The 21,185-nt window shown below is 39.7% G+C and overlaps 1 protein-coding gene across 6 annotated transcripts in view; it reads left to right on the forward strand.

The window, feature by feature from the left end:
* The window catches only part of GK5 (glycerol kinase 5), a 78,103-nt gene that overhangs the window by 50,141 nt on the left and 6,777 nt on the right, over positions 1-21,185 (forward strand). For 3 of the 6 annotated variants that reach the window (XM_019934295.3, XM_073803743.1, XM_073803742.1), the window contains 4 exons: positions 11,122-11,255; positions 17,559-17,662; positions 18,526-18,585; positions 18,951-19,084. In XM_019934295.3, coding sequence (XP_019789854.1) covers positions 11,122-11,255; positions 17,559-17,662; positions 18,526-18,585; positions 18,951-19,084 — 432 coding nt within the window. Of the gene's footprint in view, positions 1-11,121; positions 11,256-11,695; positions 16,517-17,558; positions 17,663-18,525; positions 18,586-18,950; positions 19,085-21,185 lie in introns of those variants that run through there. The other 3 variants (XM_019934296.3, XM_073803744.1, XM_073803745.1) reach the window with 3 other exon arrangements.

The following is a 21,185-nucleotide window of genomic DNA, read 5'->3' on the forward strand; positions in this document are numbered from 1 at the left end:
TGACTGTTAAAATATGCTGTTTAAATTCAATAATCAAAGAAATACACATTTAAAAATTGATGTCTCCTATGATTGTCAGAAGTTAATTACTTCTACGATGCTCAGCATTGATGGAAACGTAGAGAGAAAAGTATTCTTGTTTTCCATTGCGATGAATGTTAATTAGTATGGCCTTTCTGGAGGGCAATTAGGCAACATGTATCATTTTATAGAGTACAGACCCTTGGCCCTCAGGTCTATTCTTTGTTTCCTAAGAAAATAATCATACAGGTGTGCAAGGACATGTGTACATACATGGGTGTTTAACATGGCAATTGGAAATAAGTTCCTGTCTAATAATAAAGCGTTAAGTAAGTAAATGTCAGTACATCCATATAGTGGAACACTGTACAAATAACACAAATACTGTAGTCACAAATAACCGTGTAGTTGCACATCTTATTGACATGCAACATTGTCTGTGATACATTAAGGAAGGGATGAAGCAGTCGCAGAACAGCCTGTATGAATATTTTTTGCTTTTTTTTAAAAACAGCTTTTTGAGATATAATTCACATGCCAAATAATTCACTTACTTAAGGTGTACAATTCAGTATTTTTTAGTATTTTCACAGCGTTGTGTAGCCATCACCACAATCTAATTTTAGCATATGTTTGTTCTCCATAAAAGAAACCCCCCTACCCCTTGGCGGTGACTCCCTGTGCTACCCCCCAGCCCTAAGCTACCATTAATCGACTTTCTGTCTCTATGGATTTGCCTATTCTGGACATTTCATATGGATGGAATCAAACAATATGTGGTCTTTTGTGACTGGCTTCTTTCACTCAGCATGTAATGTTTTCAAGGTTCACCCATGTTGTAGCATGTGTCATTACTTCATTTCTTTTCATTGCTGAATAATTTTCCACCATATGGATGAACCAGCATTTATCCATTCAACAGTTGATGGCCATCTGGGGTGTTTCCACTTTTTTTTTTTTTTTTTTTTTTTTGCATTACACGGGCCTCTCACTGTTGTAGCCTCTCTCATTGTGGAGCACAGGCTCCAGACGCACAGGCTCAGCGGCCATGGCTCACAGGCCCAGCCGCTCTGCGGCATGTGGGATCTTCCTGGACCGGGGCACGAACCCGTGTCCCCTGCATCAGCAGGCAGACTCTCAACCACTGCGCCACCAGGGAAGCCCTGTTTCCACTTTTTGACTGTTGTGAATAATGAAGAGCCTATATATTATATAACCATATTTAATGCATACAGTATGTAGTGTTATATACCAAAGTATTAACAATAGTTATGTCTGATGATTAAATTATGAGGGGCTCTGCTATCTACTTTGCTGATTTGAACTAAACTGATTTGTTTAAAGACAAAGATAATTCTGTTGGCAGAAAACATACACTTCAGGAGGAAAATGCCAATCCATTTCTTCCTTTCTCTCTCTTTCTCTATAAGCCTGCACCTGCATTATCACCATAAGATTACTTATTAACAACAACAACAAATTGTTTATTTGGAAGCTTTTTATCACTTAAAAGTCTCTTCTTCCTTAAATATACTTCTTTTAATTTTTTGGACATGTATCTTTAGTCAACTCAGAATTATCAGAAATAGAAAATATAGGTTACCTATTTCTTCTCTTTTAGTTATACCTTTTATTAATTTTACTCCTTCCCCCCGCCAAAAAAAAAGTGCAAAGAAAAAGCAGAATAATTTCACATTCCTCATTAAAAAAAAATCTTTCCCAAGTTCCTTTGATATCATGTACACATTATCAGGGGGAATCATTTCCACTGCTTTGCTGAGTTGGGGCTCATTCACTGTGATTCTCAAATGATGAAAACTCTTTTCTGGGGGTTGGAGCTAAATGGCCCTGGCCTAGAAAAGAGGTGTGATTTCCAGTGGACACATAAGGCCCTCCTAAAGACCAGTCCCATCTCTGGCAGGAAGCAGGACCATTTGTCTGACTGGAGAGAGAGAGAATTCAGAGTTGAATTATTTACTTAAAAATTTCAATCATTGGCAGAGCTAAACATCACTGGTATACATCTGTCTGAAATGTAAAAAAAAGTTGACCTTTATTTGAATATATCTCTTTCTGTTCTGAGAATTCACTTTAATGAGTATAGTGAGAAAATAACTGAATTATGTTCAGGAGAAACACAGTGCATAAGAGCCTGAGTGACCCTGTCATTTCCTTGAAGATGTGTATTCTGAGAATTTATGTCTGTGTGACATGCTGGGTTTGTTCCACTCTGAATGGTGGCTTCCTCCTACCCCTTTACTGGGTTGAATGCCTCAGTCGAGCTCAGGCACGAAAGCTCTTTTAAGCCCCTTTCATCTTGGCTTTCAGATTTATTTTCTTAATCTTTTTCACACAGGCCAATTCTCTCACTTTTTTCCCCCTTGAGTCCCTATGGGATCATCTCATTTTCCTTTTCATCTGGTCCATCTCGGCTCCCCTTCACTCTTTGTTCTCTATTTTGCTATCTCAATCTTAGAAATATTTCTATGTCTTCCAGCTTTTATTCAGTTAACAAGTAGTTAAGTGCTAAGTACGAACCTGGACCTGTACATGCTAGGAGACACCAGTGGATGAGACAGTCACTCCCTGCCCTCACGGAGGTTATAGTCTAGCAGGAAAGAAGTATATTAAATGAATAATGGAAAAAAACAAAAGAAATTAGTGTTAAGTACCAGGAAAGAGAAGTAGAGGTAGAATCAGTGATCTCTTTCTAAAGGGAGGGCTTTGTTTGGTCTGGGGAATCAGAGGGCTTCTTTAAAGAAGTCATGTTTCAGGCTTCCCTGGTGGTGCAGTGGTTAAGAATCCACCTGCCAATGCAGGGGACACGGGTTCGAGCCCTGGCCTGGGAAGATCCCACGTGCCGCGGAGCAACTAAGCCCATGCTCCACAACTACTGAGCCTGCACTCTAAAGCTCGTGTGCCACAACTACTGAGCCCGTGTGCCACAGCTACTGAAGCCCACGTGCCTAGAGCCCGTGCTCCGTAACAAGAGAAGCCCCTGCAATGAGAAGCCTGCGCACGGCAACAAAGAGTAGCCCCCGCTCGCCGCCATCAGAGAAAGCCCCTGTGCACCAACGAAGACCCAACGCAGCCAAAACCAATAAATAAATAAATAATTTATTTTTTAAAAAGTCATCTGCAACTAAAAAAAATAAAAAATAGAAAAAGAAGTCGTGTTTCAGCTAGGACTGAAGTTAGAACAAGAGTGGCTGAACAGACGGGAGAAGCACTTGGTCAAGGAGCAGCCCAAGCAGAGAGGACCAGTGAAGAAGGCCCTGAGCAGGGAGAAGCATGGCCTATTTAAGGAACTGAAAGAATGCCCTATTTCTTTTCTACAACTGAGACAGTTCCCGTCTCTGTTGTCCTCCGGTAACTTGGGTCAGGGGACATCGTTTCCCTAGCAGTTCCACTTTTAATTGCTACATGTCACATCTGCCTGCTCCAGGCAAGCCCCATCAGACTCCCAGTATACATTGTAAATTACCCAGGACTCTTGTTTACTAGAAATAAAGGAAACTGATTTCTTCTCTCTGGGTCTCTTCCGAAGAGAGATAACAGCCTCTCTCATTAGAGGAGATGAGATAAACATTCTCTCATCTAGGAACTAATTAGGTGGTGGTGAATGGTTACATGCTATTGCTAGTGAGTAGGGTTTTTGTTCATGGTCTTGCATCCCCCTTGCTTCCTGCTGGGATGACACACAGTAAGATAAATATGGCTGCAGCTGGAGTGGAACCCAGCCATGAATGAAACTTTGAGTTGTCAAGGAGACTGTGCAGACCCAGGGTCTGTAGAGGGCACCAACTGAGTGTTATTGGTGAAAATACCAGAGGCTGGTGAGGACCCTGTAGATGTTCTCTATGGATCGAGCCGGCTGAGTCAAGAGAAAATCCCCTCAGATGTGGAGAAGGAAAAGCTGGGCCTCCCCACTCCTGGGAGAACCTGATAACAGTGGACGTCAGTACTGATTGGTCTGAATTGCTCCTCTTCCAGGATAAGTGGAGAGGCCTAATCTTTCTCATACTCTGAGAAACCCGAGAGCCAAGGGTATTCATTCCCTTACCTCTCACTTCCTGCCAACCCCATAAGCCTGACCTGAAGGAGAGCACAAAGCATTCAAGAACATCCAGTACCTTGAAGGAGGGTGACCAAGTTCGATAAAGCACAACAGGTGGCTCCCACAGAGGCAGATGTCATGGAGGAAACAGAAGATTAAAATAACAACAACAGTGGGCTTCCCTGGTGGCGCAGTGGTTAAGAATCCGCCTGCCAATGCAGGGGACACGGGTTCGTGCCCCGGTCCGGGAAGATCCCACATGCCGCGGAGCGGTTAGGACCGTGAGCCATGGCCACTGATCCTGCGCGTCCGGAGCCTGTGCTCCGCAACGGGAGAGGCCACGGTAGTAAAAGGCCCGCATACCACACACACACACATGCACACACACACACACACACACACACACACACACAAATATATATATATATATATATATATATATATATAACAACAACAAAAATAAAACAGTAAATGGATAAAAGAAAATATTGCAAAGAAATGTTGGGAACAAATAAAGAATTTCAAAGGACAAAAACCGTGATATATAATATGTAAAGAAATTAATAAAATGTAAAATGGACAGTACTGAAAACCCAAGTAGGGATCAGGAAGAATTTAACAACAAAAAGGAAAAAATAGAAAATAAAGCTGAAAGGTAAGATATATAGAAGAAAGATCAGAGGAAAGAAATATGTGACTAATTGTCTCTTTTCTAGAATATGAAAATGGAATTATGAAAATGTAAAAATTGAAGAGAGAATTGAAAATAAATGTCCCTGAACTGAAGAAAGACCTAAGTTTTCAGCGTGAAATGGCTTTACCAAGTTTAAAAAAGTCGCACACTAAGACAGTCATATGTAGATGAATTGTCTGAATCCCAAGAATAAAGAAAAGAGTTGAGACAGGAAGAATAGTTGATTTATAAAGAGAAAAGAATCAGACTGGCCTGGAAGTTAGTTGTAAAATTTTGAAAGTGGAACAACATCTACCCATTACAGAGAAAAAAGAACAGGGAGCCAATATTCCAGGGTCTGGCTAAGATGTCATTCAGATTAAGTGCAAAAGGCACATTTCTTGGCCATGCAGTATATACTTTCTGAAGAAATTACCCAAAATGATCTAGAACAAAGATCTCAAAATGGAGAAAGCAAAGGATACAAATAAAGTGTTTTCCAAATAAAAATATGTTTTTTTCCTGGTAGTAGGCCAGACTTCTCTTTGTTCTATTTTATTTGAGCTGTTCTTATACCAAACTGATTTAAGTTTTCTTACTGTAATGTAGACACTTTATTTCCATACATTAAGAACATAGTTTTGGGGCTTCCCTGGTGGCGCAGTGGTTGAGAGTCCGCCTGCCGATGCAGGGGACACGGGTTCGTGCCCCGGTCCGGGAAGATCCCACATGCCGCGGAGCAGCTGGGCTTGTGAGCCATGGCCGCTGAGCCTGCGCGTCCGGAGCCTGTGCTCCGCAATGGGAGAGGCCACAACAGTGAGAGGCCCGCGTACCGCAAAAAAAAAAAAAAAAGAACATAGTTTTGGATATCCTTTTAAGAGATTGAAATGATCTTAACACTAAAAAGAGCCCCTAATTAAGCTGGGCTTAAAGATTTTATGTGTGTGCATGCTTGCTCTACAAAAGAAAGTAATGTTCCTGTCCAATGTTTCAAAATGGTATTTTTTTTTTCTTTCCCATAAATGCTTTTAATTCTGTGATGTGTAATTTATGGGGCAAATTGTTGGTCAAGAATAGACAACGGAGTATACATCTTTTCTGTTGTTCATTCTTCTTCCTGTTCATCTATGTTTTTATTTCAAGTCTGTGTAAATCCCTTTTCACACACACACACACACACACACACACACACACACACAGACACACGCACAGAACCAAATCCTTTTCTCAGTGCCATACTTAGACAAGCAAGAGTGGAACATCTCAGGGCTTCCCTGGAGGCGCAGTGGTTGAGAGTCCACCTGCCGATGCAGGGGACACGGGTTCGTGCCCCGGTCCGGGAAGATCCCACATGCCGCGGAGCAGCTGGGCCCGTGAGCCATGGCCGCTGAGCCTGCGCGTCTGGAGCCTGTGCTACGCAACGGGAGAGGCCACAACAGTGAGAGGCCTGCGTACCGCAAAAAACCCCCAAAAAAACAAGAGTGGAACATTTCAGCCTGTTATGTAATACAGTTAGAAATGAATAGTAAAAACAGTATTTAAATGGTACTTAGCCACATGGAAATTTGAAATGTCTTTTCTTAAGTAGCATAGGGCCAAGGAAAACATTTGAAACACAATTTAATAGTGTCCAGAAAATAAAGAAAATGACTATAATTCTGTAAAAATTAGTAATTAGATGAAAATGATGAATGCTTATTAGTATGCAAATAAAGAGAAGCATTTTAAATTTCCAAGCCAAAAATGATAAAGGTATGCAAATCATAAAAGGTAGACTGATAAACTAAATCTCTTTTAAACATATCTAAGTTACCCTATATACGTTTCAGTGAGTTTATATACGTATATGTGGGGGGGTGGAGAAAGAGAAAATGAGAACTGTTTTAACTTTTTGTTTTGAAATAATTTCAAACTTGTAAAATTAATACAAAAATTCTTGTATACCCTTTATCCCAGATTATCCCTATGTTTCAACATTTTGCCATAATTGCTTTGCCTATCTATCTATTACCCACCCATCCATCTATCCATCCAATATACTATAGGATAGATAAATATCTATATAATTTTCTGAGCTCTTTGATAATAGCTTGCGTGCATCTTACTTCTTTCCCTGTAGTATTTCACTATGTATTTCCTAAGAATAAGAATATTCTCTCACATAGCTAAAGTATGGTTATTAACTTCAGAAAATTTAACGGTGGGTACAATACTTTTGTCAGATGTCCCAATCCTGTCCTTCATGGCAATTTTTTTCCAATACAGGGTCCAGTTCAGGATTGCTTATTGTATAATTTCCTTTAATCTAGAACAGTTTCATCAACTTTTCTGTTTCTATTGACATTTTTGAATAATATAAGTCAGTTATTTTATAGAATGTCCCTCAATTTGGGTGTTTCATGTCTAGATCCAGGTTATATAGTTTGGACTGAAATTATACATAAGTGATAATGTGTCTTTCTCAGAATACATACCTGGAGATGCAAAGTGCCTCTTACTCCTGTTTTGCTTCTGTCAGTTTTGTTCAAGTGCATAAGATATTTTCTGATTTCTCCATTGTATAATTACCATTTTTTTGTAATAAATAATATGTGGCGAGATACTTTGAGATTAGCTAGATACCCCTTTTCTCACCAAACTTCCCCCATCCCCTAAATTTAGCTTTCATTGATGATTCCTACCCGGATCAGTCTTCACTCTGATAGTTGCAAAATGGTGCTTTCTAACTCCATTTTTCCCTCTGTTTATTAGTTAGCATTCTGTTATATAAGGAAGAGCTTTCCCTTCTCCTCTGTTAATTTATTATTGGTATAAACTCATGGTTTCTTATTTTATTCAGCAGGTTATAATTTTTACCGTTCTTATTTGTTTATTTTTTTTCATGCTCAAATAGCCCCAGATTTGGCCAGTGAAAACTTCCTCAGACTGGCTTCTATGTCTTTGAAGTGTCTATCTGTATTATTTTTGAGCACTTTCTTAATTTCTGGCACAAGGTGGTTTTAACCTCATCTTGTGTTTTTTGTATCCCTGCCCTGGAATTAGCCACTTTTCCAATGAGCCCTGCCTCCTTTTAGTGGGAAATTGGTATTTAAAAGCAATGAGGGACTTCCCTGGTGTGCAGTGGTTGAGAATCTGCCTGCTGATGCAGAGGACATGGGTTTAAGCCCTGGTCCAGGAAGATCCCACATGCTGCGGAGCAACTAAGCCCATGGGCCGCAACTATTGAGCCTGTGCTCTAGAACCTGCGAGCCACAACTACTGAGCCCGCGTGCCACAACTACTGAAGCCCGCACGCCTAGAGCCCAAACTCTGCAACAAGAGAAGCCACTGCAATGAGAAGCCCACGAACCGCAGTGAAGAGTAGCCCCCGCTCGCTGCAACTAGAGAAAGCCCGTGCTCAGCAACTAAGACCCAACAACAAAGACCCAATGCAGCCAAAAATAAATACATTTATTAAAAAAATAAAAACAATGACTGGGGGAATTCCCTGCTGGTCCAGAGGTTAGGACTCCGTACTTTTACTGCTGAGGGCTCGGGTTCAATCCCTGGTTGAGGAGCTAAGATCCCACAAGCTATGCAGTGCAGCCAATAAGTAAATGTACAATTTGATAAATTTAAAAAAATTAAAAATTAAAAAACATATAAGAACAATGACTGGAATGCCTTTGTAGCAGAGCTGGAAATGTGTGTGTGTGTGAGAGAGAAGGGTCCCTGTTCTATATTTTTGTCTCCCACTTGTTTTTTCTCGACGTGGAAAAAACCACGTCAAGAACCTGGCTCCCAACAACATTAATATTATGTACTTATTTGCTCAATCTTAAAATATACACCAAAGAGTTTGAGTTACTAGACCCATACCACTCCAACAAACAATGTTCAAAGGTTTTTTTTTTTCTTTATATTAAGGGTATATGGTCCAAGCATGCTATTCAAATTACCTGGATTAATTCTTTTTCTTCTCCCTTCGGTGAGTTTATTAATTTGAAAAGAACTGTGTTCATTTGTTTCTGTTACCATTCATTTTTAGTTTTTTTCCCTCTGCATCCTTTTTTTTTTTTTTTTTTTCTCTTTTTTTTTCTCTTTTTTTTTTTTCTCTGCATCCTTTTTAAAAACATTTTTTAATGTGGAATTTTAACATGATTTCCAAGTCAAATTCATAAAAGAAGGAGCAGTTGACTCCCTCTCCTCTCCCTTCACCCTGTCTTCCTACCTCTTGTAGATAATCACTACGTTTGTTTTTGGTTTATCCTTCCTATTTGTTTTTGCAAAAACATGAAGATACAATGTTTTTTCTCTCTCATTCAGGTAGAATGAAAAAACATTCAAAAAACAAAAAAACAGGATCATTTCCCCACTCTCTGTCCTGTGGAGACCCCTGACTCTCACCCCTCAGACCAAAAAGAGGGGCTTCTTCAGAAGCTCTTCATATTTGTACCTGGTGTACAGACCCAAGTTTCAGGTTTCAGGCTGTCCCTGATTCTAGGACAGGAGATATCAGAGAAAATAAAAAACAGGAAACTCACTGCTGGTTTGGTGGTACTCAGAGTTCCTTGGTTGGACTGCTAGCTTATTCTTTTGAGTCTTCAGATAGCTTTTCTGTGTATTGTATCCAGGATTCTTAGTTGCATTCACTGGCAGAGACAGAGTGAAGTCTGCCTACTCCACAGGACTTTCCATTAATCAGCTCATTGGTGAGCATTTTAGGTAGAAGATTGTTTAGAGAAATTCTTCAAGCAAGGACAGAACAACCAGTAAAGAATGTGGACAAACTAGATTTTCTTCCCCCTGTTTCTTTGTCTGTTACCAAAAACTTTCCTCAAACCAGCCATCTAGTATGTTTTCCACATCTTGGTTGAAAAATGTAGACATTTAGACATGATTTCTTCAAAGTATAGATTTTAAGAGCAGTGTTTTCTTCTTAATATATTAGTTTTTGAAGTGCTGTCTATTTTGATGTGTTATTGGACATTTTGAACAAATGAATGTAACTTATGGATCTGATAACTGTCATTTTGAGTAAAATTTGTAATAATTATTGAGCGATCCTCATTAACCATAGTTTTATCATAGGTGTTCCTTAAACGTCTTGTCTTTAATCAATTCTTCATTATAAGAATAACAAAACATACAAGAAAATAAAACCAGCTTAAGTATTACTGTATAAGGCCAGCAATATTTATTATGACCAATTCCTGATCTTTTGCATCTGATCTATGCTGTCAGTCTCACATGCTTATTCAGGAGTCACATTACAAACAAGGGTATCCAAATGGCCAGTGAAAAGGATTTCAACTTCATTAGTCAACAGAGAAATACAAAATCAAGCTATTGTGCAATATCACCAAACAGTGAAAATGAAAACCATAGACAGTATCAATTGTTAACAAGAATATGGGATAACTGGAACTCTCATATGCCTGGCAAGAGCCTTAAATTGGCAAAACCACTTTGGAAAACGATTCAGCAATATCTGCTAAAGCTAGTCCTAAATGTGAAGATCCTAGGACCAGCAATTCCATCCCTTGGTATATAACAAACAGAAATATATACATATGCTTACCAAAAAGAAGGTACATGAGTGTTCAAAGTGGCCTATTTATATTAGCCCAAAACTGGAAACTACCCATATGCATATCAGCTGTAGAATAATTGAATGAACTGTGTATGGCGAGAATGGAATACTATACAGGCATGAGAATGAATGAAGTACAACTACTTGTAACAAAAGAATCTCACAAACATGATGTTGAGCAAAAGAAGTTGGTACCTTGACCTAGGTGTTGGTTTCCTGGGTGTATTCACACTGTGAAAATTCATCCAGCTGTACATTTAGCACTTGTGCATCTTCCTATATGTATACTTCAATAAAAAAGTATACTAAATAAGTTAGATCTTGATTTTTTGTTTGTTTTATAAAGATTGACTCTTAGTGTATCTCTGTGTTACTGGCCCTTTACTGAACTCCTTAGATGGAATAGTTTTTCAGTTGACTCTCTTGTTTGTTATAGGTAGATGATCTTTTCATCAGAAAACTAGAATGGGTGTAACCTTTAGGAGAATAAAGTTTTTAATGCCAAAAAACACATAGAATTAATTCTTAAACAGCCCAATTATTTTTAAAGGAAAAAAGTAAGGCCTGTTACATCCAGAGCCCATCTAAGAGGGTCTTCTGTCGCCCTTGTCCTTTCCATGGGCCATAAACCTCTGCAGTGGGAGAACCCAGATAGCACTAGAGCAGATTGCCTTTGTGTTGACCCTTTTAAGTGAGCGACCTCTCACATTATATTCGTAATAAATGCTGATGCAGGTGAATACTAGTCGTATAACATAATTCTGTTTGTCCCTCCCCAACCCCTTCGTTTTGTTTTAGGGTTTTGTTGTTGTTGTTTGTTTGTTTTTGTTTTTGCAGATCTGTTCACAGATGCTGCTGAAACTGAAAAAATGGCCAGAAGTTTGGAAGATTCTGAAGGAGTTTATTTTGTTCCATCTTTTAGTGGATTGCAGGTATTTTTTTTAAGTTAATGGCAATTACAAACATTTCCCTCTTCATACTCACACCTAATATTATGTATCTGAAAATGTGGGCACTGAACAGAACTGAGGTGAAAGGTACTTTCTAGGGCTGAGAAGTTGTGTTTTGACCTAGCATGAATTCCACGAGAGGGCAGGGCAAATTCTGCTGGCTTCTGCTCAGAACTCCATCTCTGTGAAAACTAAAAGTTGGCAGGTTTATTATAGAACTTTTACATAAGACCCATGTTTACTTTATCATGACCAAAAATAGCCATTTACCAGTGGGGGAAAATAGATCAGCATTCTTTAGTTAGAGGAGGTGTACCACTGAGAATTAGAAAAATAATGTTAAGGTATATATTATACCTTATTTTTTTCAGTTGTTTATAAGTTTCATTAATTTTTTTTCTTTTTTTTTTTGGCTGCATCAGGTCTTCGTTGCTACGTGCAGGCTTTCTCTAGTTGCAGCGAGCTGGGACTACGCTTTGTTGTGGTGCATGAGCTTCGCATTGCCATGGCTTCTCTTGTTGCGGAGCATGGGCTCTAGGCGCGCAGGCTTCAGTAGTTGCAGCACGCAGGCTCAGTAGTTGCAGCACATGGGCTCAGTAGTTGTGGTGTGCGGGCTTCAGTAGTTGTGGCGCATGGGCTCAGTAGTTGTGGCGCACGGGCTTAGTTGCTCTGCAGCATGTGGGATCTTCCCAGACCAGGGATCAAACCCGTGTCCCCTGCATTGGCAGGCAGATTCTTAACCACTGTGCCACCAGGCAAGTCCCTAACATTTTAAAAAAACATCAGAATTTCTTTTCGTTAACCGTTATGATGTGGGATGTTGGTTACCTTGCCTAACTAAGAAGTGAACTCAGTATAATACTTGATTTTGTAATATTTAACTTTGTATTTAATTGAAAGATCTGTTGATACTACCTTTAATTTTAGCATAGTGTTACAAAGACTTTTACAAACTGTTTTCAAGTATATTATTATAAACAAAATTCCTTTTTGGGGGGATAATTAGTCCTTTAATACTCCTCTAAATATTTTTTTCTTTCAAAAAATAAAAATTTCCCTTTCTTCTAGTCCATCTATACTCAAGCAATCAGTTACAAAAAATCCAAAATTTAAAAGTTTGGATAATACAATGTAGAACCTGGTGAAAGGAGTTAGATCAGGATGGTTTTAAAGGCCTAAAAATACCATATTTTCAAACTAGATTTTTAAATGAGCATTATTTTAATATCTGTAATAATTTCCTTCTATATGCTTTATCACAAAGGACTAAAAGTTTATTAACTACATAAAGAGGTTGCATTGCATCCTCTTCAGAGTGATGTGAGGCACCTAAATGGCATCCATGATAGGACAGGTAATGAAGAATATTTGTCTGATTGAGGTTTAAGGAGGAAGGTTGGATGAATAGTTGTCATCAGCAAAGGGAGGGTTTAACTAGGTTACTGTGGATTCTTCCCTTTTTGAAAAATGTGCTGGGGGACCTAGTTGTGACTCTGTCTTGGCAACTCTAACTTCTCCACCAGTTCATATGCCTGTAAAAATAATGTAAACTATGTGATTAGAAAAACCAAAGTATAGCTAAAGTCTAAAAGATTAGACAACACTATCACAGATGTGATTTTAATTTCACGTTGCTAACAAAATGTCCCTATGCTGCCATGATTGCAGCCTGGCAGTATGTTGAAGTGGGTGGGGCGGGGTAGGACCGCAGGCTCATTATTTCCTGAAGTAAAATGAAACTCTTAATTGGAAACCAAAAGTTAATTCAAACAACAATAGTGTGTTGATACTAAGCTGTTCAGAAAATAGTGGGGAGATCACCTGTAAGTTGCCAACGTCAACAACTAGAGAAAATGTGGGCTAGGAGAATGGAAGGAAGGAAGGGTCAAGTATCTATGATACTGCCTTTAATTTTAGAATATTGTTACAGTTGCAGGTAATGGGAGGCAGGATATTGAAGGCTCCTAATAGCCTCAGGGGCGTCATCTGAGAAAGGGGCATTGGAGGAACTTTGAGGACAGGGGGAACTTGTGGGGCAGCCACTTTAGGGAATGGGCTGGAGCATAGGGCTGTACACAGAGTGGCATCAATTGGTGCAGCCATTGTGGCTTTGTCTAGGTTTGGGGAGGGGCATGCTAGAGCAGAGCATCCCTCACAGGTATCGGAGGCAAGAATCAGTGGTCATCTACCTGACGTTAAAGTTACTCTGATGTTGGCCATACATAGTAGGATGGCAGGACCGTGAGCCAAGTGCCAGTCTTCAGCGGATGAGGAGTCATGCTCCAGTGAAGGTTCTTGGGTTTGCAAGGAACAGGCTTGCTTGAGCACCTCCCTCTCTTCCCCTGCCCGCCCAAGAGGAGCTGGCTGTTCACACACTCCTGAGCACCAGGATTGGAAAGGAGTTGGCAACTGACGTAGCAGTTCTCAGTGTTCTTCTCTGTGGTTTCTGCCTCTCTGTGGCTCTGCTTTTCCCTTCTCCTTACCAGCTTTGCTCTGTACCCTTTCTTCCTCATAGCTTCTGTTTAACTGTCATTCTTTTCCTTATACTTTCTGCCTTTTCACAGTTTGGATATAAACACAACAACCTTTTTCCATCTTGCGCATCCTTTTCGCGTCTGTTCCCTCTGAAGCGCTTCCTCTTTCAGATTCCAGGGGAGGGAATCTGATTGGGCCACCTTGTCTTTTCAAGCCTTGGACAGACTTGTGCTCACCCCCTGCAGTTGTGGTGGCAGCAGTAGGACTAGGGCATGAAACATGGCTGCTTTAGACAAGGAATCAAGCAGTTTGCTGAGAACCCCTCCCCCTGTAATTCCCCCCCTAGTTCTGTGCGTGACTGGGGCATCTGAGCCATGGAAAGGTAAAGGGATATAAAGCACGATATTGATGCGGGCCTAAGCAAACACAGGGGAGGCGACGTGTCTGCTGACAGCAGATGCATGGTGGCTGACGGTGGTCATGGGCGGCTAGAACAGTCCTTCTGGTCCTTGTGTATGGAAGCCTGTGGACCTTCCCCTCCATAGCTGCAGCTGAAGCCATTTGCCCAGCACAGAGCCAGGCTCGTTATAGCAACCAACCACAAAATCAGTGGAAGGCACGTCTCAGAGTTGTTTAAGAGTTAGAGGAGTTTATTGACAACAGAAGGAAAAGTTGAAAAGGCATAATAAAAGAGTTATGAAGAAAGTGAGTAATAGTGGGAAGGCTTTGAGTAAGAAATGACAATTAAAATATAAATTATAGTGACAGCTAACCTGTGAATACTCGCTGTGTCTCAGGCACTGTCCTAAATTCATTACACGCGTCGGTCTCATTTAATCCTCAGTCACTCAACAAGGTAGAAGATACTCTTATCATCCCATTCTGAAGCTGAGGTTTGGAGCAGTTCTATCACTTGGGCAGTGCCACACAGCTAGTGAGTGACAGAGCTGGCTTTAGGACTCCGGAGTCCAGATTCTTAACCGCTCTGCTGTTTCCTGGGAGAGCATAAAATACTCTGACAACAGGAATACATAACTGGAGCCAGAAGAACTTACTTTTAGGGTCTAGGTTGACAAGGACAAGAGGCATGGTGGCCTTAACCATTGTGCAAGTCCCCAGCGGATTAGGCTGAGGTTCCAGTGGGGACAAGGACCTGTGGCCTGGGCAGGAGTCTGCTGGTTTTGCTTAGAGAGCCACACACAACTTTGCTGAGTCCTGCTGTTCTGGAAAGCTCACTTGATGGGCCTGGCAGTGATAGATTGGAGGTGTGGCTGGAGGCTGTCTGCCCTGGCAAGATGTGACCAGGCCCTTAAAAGTACCTTGCCAGTGTTTTTCCTACTTTATCATCCCAAAGAGAGACTCAGTTGGACTAACAAATGCAGGGACATTGTAACCTATTAAGAAATTTTTAGGTTTCTATGGAATTTATAACTCCTCAAGTTGGCCTATTACTAACGGTAAATTATGTTCATAGCTATTTGTACAAAAGTGATTTCAGGCCAGGATTTTATGTGGTATATTGGAAGAAGTAATTTTTACGCAGAAAAAAACCATAGCAAGGGAATTCCCTGGCTGTCCAATGGTTAGGACTCAGCTCTTTCACTGCCGGGGCCCAGGTTCCATCCCTGGTCGGGACCTGAGATCCTGCAAGGCACGCGGCACAGCCATAAAAAACACAAAAAACCCATCACATACTACTAGGGACTAATTGAACTGGCTGAGTCTGACCCATCTTTGTCATACAGTATTATATCACTTGGTATATAGACCAGCTTTACTATATAACTTAGCTTTTGCTGAGTGAATCACCAAAAGATGTTTTAATAAGTTTGAAAAATTCTTTCAAAGTAAAGTTGAAAGATAAGATCGCAAGGAGGAAAATCATGGCTATGATAAAGATAAGATGTAATATAGAATTTCTTCATTTAAGGCATTAGGAAAAGTATTATTTGTTCATGGATTCAACAAATGCGTATTGATCCCCTGTGTGGGGCTAGGTGCAGTGCTAGGCCCTGGAGACACACCGTGAGCACATCAGATGCGTTTCTGCCTGTGATGCTAACAGTGTAGCACAGAAGATGGAGTTTCAACAATCACACAAACATCTGTGATTATAAACTGGCACATGATATGATGGGAAGTTACAAGGTTCCATAAAAATGGATAGTGGGGAACCTGACCTAGTTTCTGGGATTCGAAGTTTTCCCAGAGGAAGCGGAGCCAAAATTTGGAAGGGGAGTAGGATTAACTAGGAGGAGGTGTGGTAGAAAGTTTTCCAGGGAAAGATGGTATGTCAAGCTCTGAAGCTAGAAGGAGCTTCCGGGGACCATCATTTCCTGACAACACTAGCCTGTCCCTCTGTCATGACTTTGCGTAGGTGTGTTGGGACTCTTCTGTCTGTTTCCTTGTGAGATGGCAAGGCCTGACAGGGATCTTTGTGTTTCATCTTTGTGTCCCAGAATCGTCTTGCATTTCTGGCTACACAAAGATGAATACAAACTTCATCTGATGAATACATAATTCCAGCTCAAGATTATGCCTTTTAAACGCAGATGTTAGGCAGGGTCATTTCTTTTCTTTTCTTTTCGTTTAAATCTACAGCTCTATGTTCTCTTTTTTAATATAAATATTTATTTATTTATTTATTTATTTATGGCTGCATTGGGTCTTCGTTGCTTCGCATGGACTTTCTCTAGTTGTGGCGAGCGGGGGCTTCTCTTGTTGCAGAGCACGGGCTCTAGGTGTGCGGGCTTCAGTAGTTGTGGCACGCGGGCTTCAGTAGTTGTGGCTCGCGGGCTCTAGAGCACAGGCTCAGTAGTTGTGGCGCACGGGCTTAGTTGCTCCGCGGCATGTGGGATCTTCCTGGACCAGGGCTTGAGCCCATGTCCCCCGCATTGGCAGGCAGATTCTTTAGTGTTATTGCCTAATATCATAAATGACCCAGCCTGGGACTTCCCTGGTGGCACAGTGGTTAAGAATCCGCCTGCCAATGCGGGGGACACGGGTTTGAGCCCTGGTCCGGGAAGATCCCACATGCCGCGGAGCAACTAAGCCCGTGCGCCACAACTACTGAGCCTGTGCTCTAGAGCCCGCGAGCCACAACTACTGAAGCCCGCACACCTAGAGCCCGTGCTCTGCAACAAGAGAAGCCACTGCAATGAGAAGACCGTGCACCACGAGGAAGAGTAGCCCCCGCTCACCGCAACTAGGAGAAAGCCCGTGCCCAGCAAAGAAGACCCAATGCAGCCAAAAATAAATAAATAAAATATATAAAATAAAAGAAAAAACACTATTTAAGCTAAGAAATAGAGTTTACTTTGAAAGTCTGACAACATATTGGGTGTAAGTTATGATACTGGAAAACACTTTTTTTGCTTTGAAGTTTTTTTATCTTAAGTCTAACTTAATATCCTCAAAAAACCACTCTACATAGTAAACAGTTTCAGTGTAAACACTTTACAGTTGGAGAAAAGGGGAAATACTGGCATTGCTTTCCATTTTCCTCATATATCAAGCTAAGCATTTCATAATCTATTACTCTGGGCTTCAGTCCCTTTTCTTGGTACAGGTGCAAACAGAAGATCCAGCCCATATGTCTGATATCTGTGACTCATCCTTGCTTAAGTCCTATCAAAAGGTTATTTGAATAGTTAACATCATTTTGGGGCTATCATTTATGTTAAAACTATTTATCTCTAAATGAGCATTCTTTTTTTTTCTAACATGGCTATGTTTTTATTGTGTAATATACCTTCAAGTCTATAGATATAATTTAGAGCAGTAATAATATATTACTGTCTTTTACTTCAGGCTCCATTAAATGACCCCTGTGCGTGTGCCTCTTTTATGGGTTTGAAGTCTTCCACCAATAAATACCACCTTGTACGAGCAATATTGGAGTCCATAGCTTTCAGGTACCAGAACCTGCCCGAAACTCCCCCCTCCCCATACAGTATCGCTATTTCCTTTTATTAATTTCTACTAAACTAAATTTTTAAATTTCTTAATTTTAACTGTTTATACCATTAGTTTAATTCATACTGTATATGATATAATCTATTCTTATTACTAATTTTTTTGCCTCTCTTTTTTTTCACATTTAATAGTACCAGTACCACTTAGATTTGATATCTGAAAACTGAATGATTTTTAAAATATCCAATTTATTAAGCATAAAGGATTCAAAATTTGGACTTTCAAAGTCTTTTATTTCCTTATTCATGAAGGAGAATTCTAACTAATAATGCTTCTTTTATACTCAAAGATTGACTCATCAGAATTATTCTTTATGTATATTTCTTTTGGTCTTTTTGTTACGGGGCAGGTGTAGCTCATTAAAATTAAAAACGCAGCTGTCATGAATGGAACAAATGGAACATTTGTAATGTTTAAAATAACATTTTCTCTGATTACAAAATCATTATTTTTATATTTGATTTCTATTAGATGCTATTTATGGTGTGTCATCCATACCTATTAAATGGATGCTTGCTTTAAATTTTTATTTGCAGGAATGGTAATAGATTAAATTTAGTTCTGAAATAAAAATTATGTTCTTTTGCATCAAAGTGAAAAACAGAAGGGCCTGAACCTCTTGTTTACTTGACCATCTGTTATTGACATCCAGTTAGCCTAATATATTTCTTTAGTGTTTTCTTTTGCATATTTTATAAATGTCATGTAAATAAAACCACAGTTATTATTCTAGATTGGAAAAAAATAGAGAATTATTATGATATGAACTGCCTCTAAATAGTTTCCTTGTTTTTTTAACTAGAAACAAACAGTTATATGAGGTGATGCAGAAAGAGATCCACATTCCTGTAAGAAAAATCCGGTAGGTAAACTTTGTTTCTAATAGATTTAATTAGAAATTGGAAGTTAAGTGGTAGCTGCTGTTGGCATTTTCATGATTATGATTATTCAGGATTTCAAAAAGAACTTATGCTTACCTTCTTTGCAACAAAATTCTTGGTCATAGGAATTTGGAGAGGAAGGAAAGCTAATTTTGGATTTAAGGAGAATAAAACCCAATATGGAATCTGAGAGGATCTTAGCACCCATATGTGTATTATAAGAATCTTTAAACTTTAAAAATAAAATCAAGGATCTAAAAAAAAAGTGTGGCTTTTTAAAAAAGAATTAATAATGTATTTATGCTTTTGTTACAGTAGTTTATCTCCAATATCTTTCTCCCCACAGAGCAGATGGAGGAGTTTGTAAGAACAGTTTTGTCATGCAGATGACTTCAGACCTGATTAATGAGACGATAGACAGACCCGTCCACGTTGATATGTCCTGCGTAGGTGCAGCTTCTCTAGCTGGCCTTGCTGTTGGTACGTGTGGGTTTTATTAAAACGAGAGCTGTCTTGCAAAACCATTTCTTACAGATAGCATTTCTCCTCCCAAATCACAAAATTATAGATAGAGAGGGTCTGGAAAGGCTTGGTGTCCATTAGACCCCATACACATATGCACATCACTCGCAAAATGTTCCAGTGATCTCTTCTGTGGGTGGGCCTGGTTGCACCTCCTCCCTCCTTGGTGCTCTCCTTCAGTCAGAAGAATGAGACCAGGAAAGCTAATTCTCAACTGCTCTGGTCTTTAGCAAGGGAATGTCTCTGGGTAAACTTTCTGATTAGATAAGCTTGTCTTTGGCATTAGAAACCACTCCACTCTTTCATTTAGTGAACGTTTGTTGAGCACCTGCTTCATGAGAGTCGCTGCTGGGAATAATAGAGTTTAAATGATATAGTCCCTGCTATGGGAGTCTCCAGTGGGAGCAGTCAAGCAAGTCAACCCATTATTATTCTTCTGTGATAAGCCCAGCAAACAGCCACAGTATCAAGCAATTGGTGTAGGCTTTCCCAGAGGCGACAACGTATAGTTCAATTTTGAAGGGGTTAGCAGACAACCAGGTGAGAGAATAGAGGTGAGTGGTCCAGTAGAGAAGGCAGCTCGTGCAAAGGTACTGGCCCATTATGGTGCTGATAGGATGAGAGCAAGAGGGGAGGCTGGAGAGGTACATAGAGGTCCAGTCATGGTGGCCTCTTCATATAGAGGAGATTGGACTTGATCTTGAATGCATTGGAGAGCCACTGAACAATTTTAAGCAGAAGGACATGGTTAGATCTATATTTGAACAAATCACTTTGGCAATTAATGTTTTCACTAATTAGTTGGGAGGAGTAAAGAACAGACATGGGGAGGCCAATTAGAGGGCTCTTTAGGAGCAGGATGTCGCTTGGGACACTGGGAGTGTTTTCCTGTGTTCCTGTATGGAAGGGAGGAGTGTTTGTACAAAACAGGATATCTTACACTTAAAAGTTTAGGCTGTTATTTAGCAATTAAAGTTATGGACCCAAAAAGCATCAAATCTTGGTAAGTTCACCTTATACTTTATTCTACTAAAAATCTGTTAACTTTGAATAAAATTGAAACAATCACTTTCATTTGTTCATTGATTGGTGTTTGATTAATTCAAGTTGAAGAAAATAACTTCCCCTTAAATAGTCATTCCCGTTTACAAATTTGTTACTTTGTGTATTTCAACTCTTAAGTACAATATAGCTGATGTTATTTTTAATAATTTCACATGACTAATTGAGCAAACTTAGAACTATAACAAGGAAATTTCTCCAGTACTTAAACAACTCTTGAAAAATGAATAAATTAAGCTTATCATTACAGTAAGCCAAATGCTCATAAGCATTCCAATATTGTTTATAAAGTTAATCAAATTGATCTACACTTATCACCTTATAAAGCTAAATATGTCAAATTCTCTTGAACATTTAATACACTTTAAATAACAGACACATGCAAGTTATTCTTACATATAATATAGTGGCTTGAGTTGTATCTACTTCATTTTATCTGTATTTAATTTCAAAACTTTTCAATACAAAGATACTTCACTAACTACAGGGAACAGTTTTACCTCCTCAGAGAATCTGAAATTTCTGGTTGGATTACTTCTCTCTCAGAAATATGAGGCATGGGGCTTCCCTGGTGGTGCAGTGGTTGAGTCCACCTGCCGATGCAGGGGACACGGGTTCGTGCCCTAGTCCAGGAAGATCCCACATACCGTGGAGCAGCTGGGTCCGTAAGCCATGGCCGCTGAGCCTGCACGTCCGGAGCCTGTGCTCCGCAACGGGAGAGGCCACAACAGTGAGAGGCCCGCGTACCGCAAAAAAAAAAAAAAAAAAAAAAAAAAAAAAGAAATATGAGACATGAAGGCTACGCAAATTCTCTGTATTTTCAAAATTCACCCAGAAACTGGGTCTGTTCAATACACATTTAATAAAGTGACTTTTAAGAGTATGTATGCCATTAAGTGTAAATAATAAATTCTGGAAATAAGAATTTTAAGAACATACTTATTTTCATGACTAGATATATCTACTTGTAGTACACTAATAAAGATTATTTTTAGCC

This window comes from Tursiops truncatus, chromosome 4 (genome assembly GCF_011762595.2).
Source record: "Tursiops truncatus isolate mTurTru1 chromosome 4, mTurTru1.mat.Y, whole genome shotgun sequence".
NCBI classification, from domain to species: Eukaryota; Metazoa; Chordata; class Mammalia; order Artiodactyla; family Delphinidae; genus Tursiops; species Tursiops truncatus.